Raw genomic sequence first — 15,309 nt, 5'->3', positions numbered from 1 at the left:
AAACAAATGGGTGTGGCTGTGTCTCAATAAAACTTTATTTACAAAGACAGGTATTGGGGCTAATTTGGGCCATGAGGCAGAATTTGCCCAGCTCTCTGCCACAGAGTAAATAAGACTATTTTTAAACACACATGCATATGAACTTCTACTTCTAAATAAGCTTTATCTTTCCAAGCAGTTGTGCCATTTCCTCCTAGTGTTTCCATTGCTCAAAATGTTTCAAGACCTAGAGCTCCTTTCACACTTGGTTTCAAGCCACTTAAAATCATATTACTTAGCAGAGGACATCACGTGTAAATTTCCCAACTAAATTACTTTTTGACTAAGACTGTTAAAATAGGAAGATTAAAAAAAAAAAAAACTTTTTCTGAAGGGTGGCTCAGAAAAAGAATATTTCAAGACAGTACGGCTCAAGACAAAAGGTGTATATCCCAGGCTTTAAGAGCAGAAGCCAGTGCTTCTCTGTTGGGGAGAAAGCACCACTTACTTGCAGATGGTACAGGCAAAGCAGTTGGGATGATAGGTCTTGCCCAGGGCAGTCACCACCTCTCCTTCCACGAACTCCCCACAGCCATGGCAGCGTGTCCCGTACATCCTCTGGTAGTCCAGGGTGCAGAGATACTCCCCGTTCTTTATGAAGAAGCCCCCTTGTGCCAGGTCACAGCCGCACACTGTGGGAAGACAAGTCCACGTTTGGTCAACATCTGCTAGGCTGCAGGGCAGCAGCTGTCTTCCACTGCATGCTGGGAACTTACTCCATGATCTCAGTGGCTTGGGGTTAGGGGAGGGGACTGGTACAAAGAGCTATTTATTGTTGGGCTCTGAGTTCTCTCTTGCCTCCCTCCCCTTTCGTTCCCCTCCTTTTGGGAGCGATGCAATACCTCATACAAGTAAAATGCATTGGCTGGGGCTCAATGACTCTTGTGGTATGCCTAAGATTCAGAGATAATCAGTCTTTGATGGAAAGATGCCCTTGGTTCATGCTGTCTCAAATATGAACAAAGGTGTCCCTGGCAGTGCGATTTAGGAAAGGTATCCACAGCTTGCCCACACAACTGCTTGGCTTGGGCCAAGACTGCTACTGAGCTGAGTAATAAATTCCCCACTATACCGAAAGCAGTAGCTGGAATGTCCAATGTCCATTTTTTCCACACTCTGGAAATACTTTCCCATAGCTCTGAAAAATTCAGATGTTTAATTTTCTCTGTGGGCAGTAGATAGGATAAACCAATTATTTATATATTATAGGGAGAGAGAAAAATGAACAGACAAAAGAAGAAAGAAAAGGGAAGGTGTCTAAGATAAAACTGTTGGTTGGGACTTGAGTACACGCAAAAGGGAATGCCTTGCTGCGTCTGGATGTTGGTGCCTCTTTTGAAACTATGCAGCTGTGGATTATGGAGGTAGTGCAAAGGTCCCGGGGTGCCAGGGGCTTGGGCGTGGCCTACATGTTCAGACAAGATCAGAGGAGGACACAGCAACTTATCCAAAAATAAAGCCTAAGGCATACCCTGGGAATAAAGTGTTTCCACCGCCAAAGGACTGGGAAGCAGCAGCCATAGATAGGCACCTCTCGATGGCCAAGCTTGGGTGATCCTATACAACTGAGGGCCCTAGGCAAAGAATCCTGGATTCTTCCCAATTCGTCCTGCAAGCAGCTGGACTAGGCACCCAGTAGGCAGGGGGAAGGTGAGCTCAATCACTAACTTGCTTTCCTAAGAATCCTACTGGAACACCTCCAGTGTTCCTCTAATTAGTTCCCGTTGACTCATCAATGCCTTTGGATGATTAGTGCTGAGCACAGTAAGGTACTGACCGAATACTCTGACAACTCTCCCACCCTCTGTTGGCAGCCTTCCCTGTCGCCAGCTATTAGAGATATTCAAGGTGACACCGAACCTACAAACAAGCCTTCCACTGTGGATTCATCAGCCTTTGTTTACATCAACACTCCACGGCTGTGACCTCCTTCTTTGCAATTTATAATCAAGTAACCCAAGATGATGGCCTGAGTCCATCACGCCTGAAAATGACCACCCTATAAATACGACTCTGATCACATTACCTGGAAAACAGCTCGTTCACCACCTGCTGCCTCCTCCAACCTGCCAGTACCCTCGCTGTGCACACACCTGTTTCTTCCTTAACAAACGGGTCCTACAGGTTGGGGTGGGGGGTGGGGTGGGGACTCAGGTATGAATTGACTGCACTCTGATGGCAAATTCCTTCAACAGCAGAAAACACAATCCCGGGTGGGGGGCGGAGGGGGGGGTGTCGCAGAACACCTCCGAGATGCTTCTTCAATATTTTTTTCTATGTACATATCTTACTTCCCCACAAGACGACACCATAAAGCACTTTATGGTGAGAGTCCTCATCTTTATTTCTTTTGATTCCACCTTCAACCATGGTATCTAGGGTGTGACGAGGAACACAGTGCTGGAATTAAATTGGATCCAGAGTCAAAACTGGCAGGCTTCCCGGGATGTCACTCCCCAGTGACATCAGCAGTTTTGATGACTCTTTCTTTTCCAAACACGGGTATTTCTTAAAGCCATGAGAAGTGACAAAATAATGCATTTGGACTTCCGGTCCTTGTCTTTATTTCCCCCTCCAATCACCTTGGGTAAGTTTAAAAATTCACAGATCCCTTAAGAAAAATTCTGGTGGCAACAGGGTCATCTTCATGTTAATACGGATTGTTGCGACAGCTTCAGAGCTGACTGTAAATATTTTAGAGATTCCCTGTGTCTGCTGCTTCCTTCCGTGGGTCTGCGCAGCCGCTCTGCTTCACATGCAATTGTGAAACTGATATATACTCTTCAAGTCCTAGTTTATATAAACCGAATGACCTTGTGACTTCTGTTGAGAGTAGTCTAACTACAACTGAACTCTGTCCCTTTGAGATTTGATTTGGCCTAATCTTTAAATTCAAAGCACTGGCCCAAATTGGCTTATCAAATTGTACCATTGTTTTTGGTGGTTTATATGCCAGGAAACCAGCATTTGAAGAAAGCCTCAGAGGCAGGGCTCATTAAAGTTCTTCACTTGCTGTTCCTCCTCCTTCTCTGATGACCGCTTCACAGTCTGCTTAGCCAGACCCTTAAACACAGGTAACTGCCATGAACACCACCTTCTTCCTCTAGAATAAGGCTGCCCTGGGGACAGATCTCACTGACTCCCATAGCTTCAACTGTGATCAATGTCTCTGTCTGTGACATGTTCTCCAAGCCTTAGATCCTTATGTTTTGTTGCCCAGTGGGCACAGATAGCATGCCTATCTTTAGCCTGGCATTTTATTTTATTTTACTTTTTAGAGAAATAGAGAGAATGCACACATGAGCAGGGAGGGCAGAGAGAGAGAAGGACAGAGAATCTCAAGTAGGCTCCATGCTTAGCCCAGAGCCTGACCAGGGGCTCGATTCCATGACTGCTGAGATCATGACCTGAGCCAAAACCAAGAGTTGGTCGTCTACTGACTGAGCTACCCAGGTGCCCCAAGCTTGGCATTTTAAAAACAAACCCTATCCTCTTGCTTCTAAGGCATCTCTCTATAACCTTGTTGTTCTTCTTCTACTCCCTTTTTCAGTAACATGCCAGCACTAATCCTTCTCCACTCTTGCACCAAAATTTTCAACTAGCCCCTAAATCTAATCCATTTTCCCAACAAAGTGTTCCTTTCAACAATTCCCTCCTTTGTCTTCGTCACTACTGAGCTCCTGACCTTCAACATCACTGTCCTGTATTATAACATTTTTATAGTAACAGTGTTTATACTGGCAAACAAAACACAACTGGAAACAACTGAATTTCCATCAGTAGAGCAATAATTGAATAAATTATGGCATATCCAGTCTATGGAGCTGGTATTCGAGAGAATGGATTAGATCAATATCTAGAACCCAGAGGCCTGTCCTTGATATATCCTTAAGTGAAAAGAACAATTGTCAGAGTAAAGAATTTTAATAATCTCCTTTTTAAAAGAAAGTCTATGTATGTTTTTATGAAGGAGGAAAAGTTAACACATACATAGGGTTACTAAGGTGGTCATCTCAGGAGGATGAAGAATTGTTAACTTTTCTTCACATACCTATGTGTCAGCTTATTTAATTCTTTCAACTTGTGGTAAAATACATATAGGATTATTTCATTACCCAGGGCACTGGCTCTGTGTTTGACAAGCTCTTTACTATTGATTAAAGGCCCAGCCTTTAAAGTTAATGGTGACTTATAGATTTTTGTTCAGTAGAGATGCAGATGATTTGTCACGTTTTGTTGTCCTATTGGACTGTTAATCAGTTTACATTAACCCTGACATCTTATCCTGACATTCTTTCTTGAATGCCTTTTATAACCCATTCCTTTGGTTCTCCTCTAAGCCAGCTCTGCCATCCTGCTGGCTCCCTTATTAATGTATTAAATCAATCTTTGATACATGTTCATTCTGTATTTGTGTGTCATATATTTAACTTTTGAAAATTACACTTTGACAAAGTGGTTATTCTCTTTAACTAAAAATATCTAAAGATTTAAGAAACCTTTGGTCTGTTTCATGCTACCAGCTTAGCAAATACTTCTAACTGGTGGCACAAAGCAAAACTTTCATACCCAAATGATCACAAAATCTCCTCCATTGGTAAGGTCAAACTTCAGTAGGATATATTTAGATTTTTAACTTTGGGTGCTCCATTTGTCTTTGCTCCAGCTGATAGTTAGCATATGCCTAGGAAAAAGCACAGACTCCTTTCATTAAAGAAAGAGAGAGCTTCCAGTGAAAGAGATTAATTGCTTTCTTCTCAATGACCAATTATTTAAAACATGCCCCATTCAAGGCACCGCTGAATGTTGCCTGGTTTGCCATCACTAAGGGTTGGCCACAGTCAGCCATATGCCTTGTTGATGGTATGCTCTTGAATTCATTGTTTGCAAACCACTGAATATCATTAATTGGGGAAATAAGAACATATATGTCTAAGCAATTTTACATAAAGGCTGTGAAATTAGTAATAGGCATGGTTTAAAATCCTAAATCTTAAAAAAAAAAAAAATTAACAGGAACTGCCTGGGTTGTAAAAATACCACGGAATAAGAGGGGAACAAAGTACGGAGTTGTCAAGTAATGGTGAAAACAGAACAGTATTTTAGCAGCGTGAACAGGGATGTGGTAGCAGCTATTTCTCCAAATTTCTGAAAACAGCGGATAACATTTTATGTTACAACAAATTCATTTCTGTGACCTTCCATCTCCTGTCAGTTCACACTGCCAAGAACATAGGAGAATAGATAATACTTAAAACTCTGCCCAAAGGAGGGCTTGGGGGTAAAATGCAAACCATGTTTTCTTTTCTATCAGACTGAACATCTCTGCTGGGCTACTGCTCGCGTTGGTGTTTTAATCAATTCATGCCAGCAAGAGAGGGAGGGATGCTAAGCAAATGTGATCACTGTTTTCAATTTGGTTTTGAGTAACACAGGAATTTTAAATGGGGGCTAGGAGCCTCAGCAGGGCAGGGCAGAGGGTGTCTTGCCTTCTGTTTTTTAGGGTCGGCATGAGGTTTTTGGTCTGGCACTCGGCCAGCTGGTCAGCCCATCACAGACTATGAAGAGCCCTTCTGAACTTGCATAGTGACTGAAGGCCCTGAATGGCTGGGACCTGGGTTACACCTGTTCATTGGTGTGATGAGGACCATGTACTCCAGAGGTGCTACTTCACCCTCATCCAACTCAAAACCGCAACTCCCCTGCCTCCTCCTAGGGCGTCATGCGCTGGAGCTGGGAGTGGGATGGATGCAGGGAATGGAACTCCCAAGACTTCATGATGGATTAGTAGTGTGAATACCAAATACTTCCCATTCTCTATCTCCATCCTCTACTCCAACTATATTTTAAAAGAATCTTATTTCATCCAAGATGTTATTCATTTCCTCAAATCCTTTCTTGATGGAAAATATAAAGGTAGACTTTAACATAGGGTCTTCCCAAGCCACAAAAATTCCATTACAGTGTGGGGTTTCATTTAATCTGCCTTTGCTCTGAAACCCAGAGCAATGTGTTTGAAAGTATCATATACGGAAGCTCAAAAGTACTCTATGTTGTAGCCCAGGGCTCAAAATAGCAGAACAGAGACTCAAACAATAATGTGAGGGGGCAGCTTCTCACCAGAAATAACTATTTGCTAATGCATCATCCTGGAAGCAAATACTAAGCTTCAAAAAAACATATTTAAATAGTTTTTCACATTCCCTTCTGCATGCCCGTCAAAATGCATGATCATTTCTGAGAAAGAAGATAGTTAAAGGTCCATCCAGATGGCAGAATGGATCTCCAATGGAAGGCACTGGAGGGCTTGTATTTCAATTCAGAGTTTGAATTTAGAATAAAAGGTCAAGGGCTTTAGATGGTAAAGGATCACTTTGGAACCTCTTTTATTAAAGAGGTTTGAGCACATAGTAAGTTGGTTTTTTTAAGACTTGTGGAATTCCATGTGCAAATAATATTAACTATAACAAGCTCAAATAACAAAGGTATTACTCAGAATAATATTTCTTGCTCAATGTCTATCAAACATTCATCTCAGTTTCCCTGAACACCAGCACTTTACTTCCAACTGAGCCTCCCACGCCCCTATGTACATTTCCACTCACCTCTCTCCAACTTCACCCTGCTTGCCTCGTTCTACTCAGGCCTGATCTCCTGGTGAGGCTACAGCCTCCTCAGTCCTTCCAGCTCTGCTTCCTCGGGGCTCAGAACAATTACTGATGGGGCACCTGGGTGGCTCAGTGGTTGAGCATCTGGCATTTGGCTCAGGTCGTGATCCCGGGGTCCTGGGGTTGAGTCCCACATCAGGTTCCCCATGAGGAGCTCATCTCTCTCTCCTACTATGTCTCTGCCTCTCTGCCTCTGTCTCTCATGAGTAAATAAATAAAATCTTTTAAGAAAAAAAGAACAATTGCTGACATTTGATTCCCATTTAGTATATGTTGTCCTGTATCTTATACCACCATTGTGATTTTCTCCTTATCTCAACTCTAAGCTTATTGAAGGCAAAGACCACCTTTCATGCTATTGCATGTCTTCCACAATATTTAGAGAGATGGTAAATTCTTGTCCCTTTCCTTCTAGATCATATTGCTGGTATCTAGACAGTGCGGGTAGAGCCAAGTCCCTTTGGCAAGCATAAGGAAAGAACATTTCAGCATGACTTTGAGCCAGGAACCCTCCCTACTTCTGAAATCACCTAATGGACATCAAGATAGTGGTGCCAAGGTAGTAATTTCCCCCTCTCCTCAACTTCTCACCTCTTTTAAGACTCTGAATTTTATTAGCAATTGAAATTAACTCAAGAGACCATTCCCATGCACAGAATGCTATGTACGGGGTCAAACTATGCTCTACTTTGTGTTGAGCAGTACCAAGAAGGACTCAAGTACAGAGAATAAGACTGTGGTTAAGAACTCCATTATCTCAGGTGCATGAGAAGGAACTAGAATGGGTTCACAGGGTAGCAACAGGAATGATTGAAGGGCTTTAAAAGAACACTTAAGGAAAAAAAAGTCAATGAAATTGAGATTAGACCAAGAAAAAGAGGTCAAGGTAATAATGGTCTTTAAGTGCACAGTGAGTTATTTTAAGGAAATCAATAATCAGCTCTTCTCCAGCCAAGGACAAAATGGGGAAAAGTTTGTTTTATATATGTACCAAGAGATGTAGGTTAGATAAACTCACAGCTATAACCATAGAGGTGATTATACCTATAGTACAGCCAAAGGAGGCTGTACTGTACCTATGGTTACCTACCTATGGTTAGGAAATATTTGTGATAGAATAAATGGCCTTTCTATCCAGGATAGCAAGTGCACTTATTCTTTTAGATATGGACAGTGTGATAATATTACTTTTTTGACCTTTTTTCTAGGTCAAATCACAGGGATTACATTGCAATGAAAAGAAAACCAAATTCATAATTTTACCACTTTCTAAAGTTTTACTTTGGAAATACAATACAAACATAAAGAGTTCATTCTTACAGCATATAAATTAGGTAATACAATTTTATTTTTTTAAAAAAGATTTTATTTATTTGAGAGAGATAGAGAGTACAGACAAGAGAGCACAAGTAGAGTAGGGCAGAGAGAGAGGGAGAAGCAGACTCCTCGTTGAGCAGACAGCCCAACGTGGAGCTTGATCCCAGGACCCTGAAAACATGACCTGAGCCAAAGGCAGAAGCTTAACTGACTGAGCCCCTCAGGCCCTCATACAATCTTACTTTTAAAAAACTGAACACAGTTAGCAGCAATGTCCACAGTAGGCAGGATATGGAGAGAACCTAGAAGTCCATCGACAGATGAAGGGATAAAGAAGATGTGGTGTGTGTACACACATACACACACACACACACACACACACACAGGAATCAGCTGTCAAAAAGAATGAAATCTTGCCATTGCAATGATGTGGATGAAACTAGAGTGTATTATACTAAGTGAAATTAAGTCAGTCACAGAAAAACAGATACCTTATGATTTCATTCATATGTGGAATTTAAGAAAACAGATGAGTATAGGAGAAGGGAAGGAAAAATAAGATAAAAAATTGAAAAGGAGGCAAACCATAAAAGACGTTGAACTCTAGGAAACAAACAGGGCTGCTAGAGGGGATAACTGTGTGATAGGCATTAAGGAGGGCACCTGATGTAACAAGCACTGGGTGTTACACACAACTGATGAGTCACTAAATTCTACCTCTGAAACTAATAAAAAAATGCATTCAAAAAAACCTAAATACAGAAAATCTTTAATCTGTATATCCAACTTCCCACCTTACAATTTCCATCCATCTTACTCCATAAAGATCCTTGCATTTTATAAATGCACATATTCTACATGGAATGATCCTGACCTGGTAAATATCCTCCAGACCCTAAGATGGCAAATATGGAAGGTGCTATCAGAAATGGGATGTTTACCACAAGCCCCTTTACAAAACTTAGCCTTTAAAGGGTAATTCTTGAAAAATGTACTACAATTCATTGACATCAGTAAGAGTTATAGCCTGAATTTTCTAATGGTTTTACAAAAACTCCTTAAAAATAAGTTTGATATTCATGGGCTCTCTTGATGTTTAAACATTATAGAGGACAAAGGGTTCTTCAAAGCCTTCAAAAGGTGACACTGTCCACATTCTCTATGTCCACTGAGACTCACATCACTAAGTAGCAACAGTCTTTATTAAAACATAATTCAGTATAATGATTTCTGCCAATGCTATCTTGAGGGAAGACTTTACATGATCTGATTTTTAAAATTTTCCACCGACACCCAATGTTCAGAAGTCTTTTTAAAACTATGGGACTAAAAATAACATAACACTAATTCCATTTTTGAAAAGGAATAGCTACTATAATTAATGTTTAAAATGCCATCTTTCAAATGACAATGGGAACATAATGGCTCCATTCACTTTCGTAGGAAGTTGTTTGCCTGAATGAAGACCAGTGTCAACTCCAGCCCCATCCTTGTCTTCGCCATCTGCTGCCTTGAGGGTAGAGCAGCCCCTACACCGGACCACAACTAGCGTGCACCCCTTTCCATTCCTGGGAAGGCTATGAAGTTTTCTGGAGCACCCATGCTTTCTCATCTGCTGCTTCCCCCCAGCAACATCCCCAGACCACTGAGCTCTAGGTGGATTCTCAGCCTTTAACTCAGCACACCTGGGCTCTGGACCACTTGCCTACACCTGTCTGCTGCCAGCGATGGTTTCACCAAATCGCAGGTTCTTCAGAGGTAGGTACCATGTCCTATATACCTTTCAATCCTCCACAGACTGGCACAGTGAATGACAGAGGATAGATGCTCTATAAACATTTCACACGGTAAAGATTTGAAGGCCGTCAAGCATCGATATTCCCAGACTGATTTATGTAAAAATCAAGTGACTCTTAGGAAAAAGGAATACAAATCTATTCTTTGGAACAACGGAATCTGTTGACTTTTACTACTAGGAAGAATAGTGTTGGTTGTATTTTTGCTTTCATCTCTTAGCTTAAACTTCTCTTTTTAGAGGGGGGGGCGGGGGGGCTTTCCTAACCACATGCCCCTCCCCCCACCATAAGCACACCAAGATCCTCCTGCTGCAAGCTCACATCTTTGTTCATGCAGCTTATTTTCTCTTTATTGCACTAATCACAGTTGGTAAATCATATTTGTATGATTATTTGAACATCTGATTAATGTGCTGTCTTAGTCCATTCAGGCTACTCTAGCAAAAAAACACAGACTGGGTGACGTATACACAACAGGTCTGCAGGCTGGAATATTCAATGAAGTGGACACAAAGGTGAGGTCTGAGCAGGGGACACTCCAAGGGTTCGGGGTCAGGAGATGAAAAGAACCAGCAATATGACTGGTTCAATGCTTGCTTTAAGAGCTCATAAATTCTCCAAAATACAGAATTAACAATTCTCTCTTACTGGGAGATATTTATCCATGGGTCTCTTATGAGCAGACGCACAAGTAACCACTTGTTCTGAATTTTCTTTTCAAGGAGGTTTGTAGAGCCAACAGTCTTGGAAGATAGAGATAGTGTCTCCCTCTGGAGTACAGGGTAGATTTGTTTTCTGTCTAGTGTATTCAAAATAATACCTACATCTGAGCCCAAGCTCAGCTCTTAGAGATATAAGAAACCATTTCCATTTTACTGGTTTCATCAATTTCCTACTTGAGCCCCAAAATAACCCATATCCTGCCTGCCCATCCAAGCCCAGAGGAGAAAGCTCAAGAGCCTAAACCAGTATAAAATCTAAGCAGCAGCAAGATTCTTACCAACAGCTCCCGGACAGGACCTACTACACTATCTCTTAGCTGTTCTACCTGCTAGGCAGATGCACAGCTCTATCATCAATGAAGGAAAGCTTTCTTTACACTCCTTTTGGAAGATGATATTACTGTCTAGTAACCATAGGAGGAGGACATATATTACCTTAAGCACTTGATATATCTTGTTGACTAGCTATGCCACTGGAAACATTAGTAAATATTCACGTTCTGAAGAAATACATGGTTATTGTTCATCGTTCATGCATTCAGTCATTCATTCACCTTATTGAGCACCTACTATACTGGACATTGTTCTAGGCACCAGGTATACGGTTGTCAACAAAACAGACAAAAGTCCCTGTCCTCAATAAGCTTACTCTCTAGTAAGATAAACGAATAAAATGTTACATAATGGTAAGTGTTAAGGAAAAAGAGAGAAAGCAGGGAGAAATGTGATAGAGAGTAGTTAAAATCTTATACAGGATCGTCCAAGAAAGACTCTCTGAAAACAAAGTTATTTGCCCAATAGACCTTCTTGATCCTCTCTCTCTCTCTGGTCTCTGGTCTGGTCTATCTATCTTATTTATGTTTTTTTGGTACCTGGTCTTTTCTAAATGCTCTAGAACATTCTAGCAGAAAAATGAATCTAGGGCATTATTTTGAAAAAAAAATTAAGATAAATAAAAATTATAACAAATAATGTATCAATATGAACCATATAAATAATTACAATTAAATTTTAATATATATTAATATTTATATATTTAACTATATATTAATATTTAATTAACTGTATATTTAATAGTTAAATGGTTTCTTACTCTCTTTGACCATTATCACAACTATGATGAAGACAAGGTGATAATTAAAAAACAATCACATCCCTGGATCAATATCAGAACAAACAGAGCTTTAAGGAAAAGAGTCTTACTTGTGATGAGTGCTGCAAATTGGAAAAGATGAGAGACAAAGCTACTAAGTGCTAAAGACAAAGTACAGCTCCGTCCAGAACCCTGCAGCCATATTTCACTCCCATTGGGTTATTACAAAGAATAATAGGAGCTTTGGGGATTTCCCTTTCTTTTAATTATAGAACCCATCGTTAATTGAAATGCTTTCCCTCTTTCTTCATCTCATTAGCAGTTGGGTACATTTCCCAAGGTTACAAATAGAAATTGGGTTCTACCTCCTTCAGGTGTTGGCATTCTTTATTACTCGTTTCCTGCCTTTTGCCCTTTCCTAGGGCAATGTCACACACAATCATCTAGACTCAGCCACTATCTAGATGCCAACACACTTTCAAATCCTTCTTCCCAGGGTGCCTGGCTGGCTCAATCAGTAGAACACATGACTCTTGATCCCAGGGTCATGAGTTTGAGTCCCATGGTGGGGTAGAGTTTACATAATAAAAAATAATAATAATAAATCACCCTTCTCCCCACCCAGACCAGTAGCTATCTCTTGAGTGCTAAAGCTACTGGACTCTAAATGCACCATGTATCCTCAGCCTCAATGTATCCCAAGCTGAACTCTCTGCCTGGAATTACCCTATCCAATGCTCTTGTACTTCCTTAGTGGGTGGCAACCATCTGTCCACACAGTCAGTCCAACTGGAAACCTAGATCGTCTTCATTCCTCACATACGGTCACCAAATCCCATCAACCTTAACCTTAAATGTCTCTTAAATCTGCCCCCATTCTCTATCACACCTGCTGCTACTTTACATTATTTCCATCTAGACGACTCATATCTCCTCTGAGTCTCCCTGCTTCCAGTCTGCATCCTATATTTTTCTCTATCACAGCACTTATTACTCAATATTATGAATTTTGCTTATCTGTCTCTCCAAATATCCTATGGGTTATTTGAGGACAAACACAGTGTGCTATCTCTTCCTAGTCTAAGAACTTAGTATAATATCCTGCAAGGAGTATGTGTCCAATTAACATTTACTAATTGGATAAATAAGTCCTACACCATAAGATCCCAAGATGTCAGACATTTAGGGAAATGGGTTCACCAATAAAATTCCTGCTCACCACTCCTCATCGTGTTACAGCTAACCCTGTGAACTCATGGAGTCATCACTGGTTTAAATTTGTGCTCTGCATTCTAGGTTCCTCTGAAGCGACCCTTTCCTACCTTCATACATGTTGGACTCTCATGTAAGATGTTTGCTTTTTCCCTCCTCTCCTTTCAAAACTCATTCCAAGGAAAAGATTTCATCTGTTTTTTATTCCTATAGGTATTTGCAGGTTAGGATGTTCTAATTACAGAAATCGACCTCTGGTCCCATTCAAGAATTGTGAGGCTTTGGCAACAAGGTATGTGGGTGAAGGAGACTAGTGTGGGAGGGAGCAGAGAGAATTTAAGAGAGAAACTGTTTGGCCCCAAAATCATAGTCAGAACCTGACTATAATTGTTCTTCTTCTGCACTTGGCTAGCTCTTGCCCAAAAGCCCAGGCTTGTTTTAGCAGCTGCTCTCCACCCAAAATCCTCTCTTCCAGAATATTAGCTCACTATCTGGACATGACACCTCTGCTTTATATGTAACAGGAAGAAAACAAAACTGTTGTTTTCAGACTTAGCTATAGTCTGGGCCATGTGGGTTAAGAGGAAGATAGCATTCCTCAAGGAGAAGACTTTTGTTTCTTCTGGGAAACCATCCTAATGGATTTCTAGAAAGTAGAGACTAAGAAAATTTAGCATCAGCACAATGACGGAGAAGGAAATTGGGGTCCCTAGGGGTGGTGGGGGAGGGTCCTTGTAGAGAGAGGAAGACCTACCAAGATAGTGGCAGGTAGAGGTTCTGAATACGTATGATAAATAGCCCTGGTCTGTACTTTCTGTTCTTTTTCTGTAAAGCTAAAACTGTCTGAAAAAATTAAAGCCTATTAATTAAAAGAAAGAAAGAAAGAGCCCTGGTCAATGAGAAACTTCTTATTCTGGACATGGCCTGAGAATATTAGGACAGCTGTTGCCTGTTCTGGACTATACCTTCCCTCCATTATCCCAAACCTTCAGTAAAGTCTGCTGAATTAGCTGCCTTGTGTTAGTGATATTTGAAAAATAAAGAGACATGGTAGCCAATGTGGAGTGAAGCAATGCACAAGGAGCAGCATTCATGAAGGGAAGGGAAGGGAAGCAAAGAATTTGGTACTAGAAAGAATTTGGAGCAAGAGGGGACCACAAGAATGCAAACCTCAAGGACCCTTGGGGTGTGTGGGTAGCTCAGTCAGTTAAGTATCAGCCTTCAGCTCAGATCAGGATTTCAGGGTCCTGGTATCAAGCCTGGTATTGGGCTCCCTGCTCAGTGGGGAGTGTGCTTCTCCCTTTCCCTCTGTCCCCCCCATGCATGTTCTTTCTCTGATAAATAAAGTCTTAAAGAAAAACAACAACCTCAAGAACTCTCAAGAACTGTGTTGCCCCATACTGTAGCCACTAACTACAAAGAGCTTCTTTTTAAAAATATTTATTTATTTATTTTAGAGAGAGCGAGCACGCAAGGGGTGGGGAAAGAGGAAGAGAGAGGGAAAGAAGCAGACTCCCTTCTGAGCACAGAGCCCAACTTAGGGCTCATTCTCATGAACCTAAGATCATGACCTAAGTCAAATCAAGAGTCAGATGCTTAACTGACTGAACCACCTAGGTGCCCCTACGAAGGGCTTTGGAGCACATGAAATGTGACTCTTCCAACCTGAGATGTCCTATTAAGCTAGTATGAAAAAAATAATGTCAAATATCCCAATAGTTTTTACATTAATAACATGTTGAAATAATATTTGGGGTATATAGAGATAAAAGACATTATGAAACTAATTGCACCCACTCCTTTATACCTTTTTAATATGGTTATTCAAAATTTTAGATACATACGTGGTTTGCATCATATTTCTTTTTTTTTTTTTTTTTTTTTTTTTTTTGCATCATATTTCTATTTGAACAATGTCACTTTGGAATCTTGAGTAAAAGGAATGAACTTGCCAGGGTATAAGGACTTGAGGAGCTTAAGCCACTTTCATTGGGTATTAAAGAAAAGAAATTGTGAACATAAGACAACAGATGTTGACAGATTGAGTGTGAGAAAATACACATTTACAGGAATAGGAAACATTTATTTTAGTAAAGTTTTGTTAAATTAAAAATAGTTCCGGGGTGCCTGAGTGGTTGAGACAGTTAACTATCTGCCTTCAGCTCAGGTCATTATCTCAGGGTCCTGGGATGGACAACCTGCATTGGGCTCCCTGCTCAATGGGGAGTCTGCTTCTCCCTCTGCCGCCCCACTGCTTGTGTGCTTTCATGCTCTCTCTTTCTCTCTCTCTCCTATTCTAATAAATACATAAAATCTTTTTTAAAAATAAAATAAATAAATAAATAAAAATAAAAATAGTTCCCACAAATAGCAAGTGCTCCCAAAATATGATTCAATTTATATAAACATTTGACTTTTCAGGAACACATTTGTAGCATGAAAGAAAGTCTGAGGGACAACGT

General features: G+C 40.7%; 1 protein-coding gene across 11 annotated transcripts in view; it reads right to left on the bottom strand.

The window, feature by feature from the left end:
* ABLIM1 (actin binding LIM protein 1) overlaps window positions 1-15,309 on the bottom strand; it is a 283,821-nt gene that overhangs the window by 116,123 nt on the left and 152,389 nt on the right. For all 11 annotated transcript variants that reach the window (XM_077877526.1, XM_077877525.1, XM_077877532.1 and 8 more), the window contains one exon: window positions 488-671. In XM_077877526.1, the coding sequence (XP_077733652.1) occupies window positions 488-671 (184 nt within the window). The remainder of the gene's footprint in view (window positions 1-487; window positions 672-15,309) is intronic.

The sequence above is a fragment of the Canis aureus genome, chromosome 29, assembly GCF_053574225.1.
Source record: "Canis aureus isolate CA01 chromosome 29, VMU_Caureus_v.1.0, whole genome shotgun sequence".
In the NCBI taxonomy this organism is placed as follows: Eukaryota; Metazoa; Chordata; class Mammalia; order Carnivora; family Canidae; genus Canis; species Canis aureus.
This window is presented reverse-complemented; position numbering and strand designations above follow the sequence as displayed.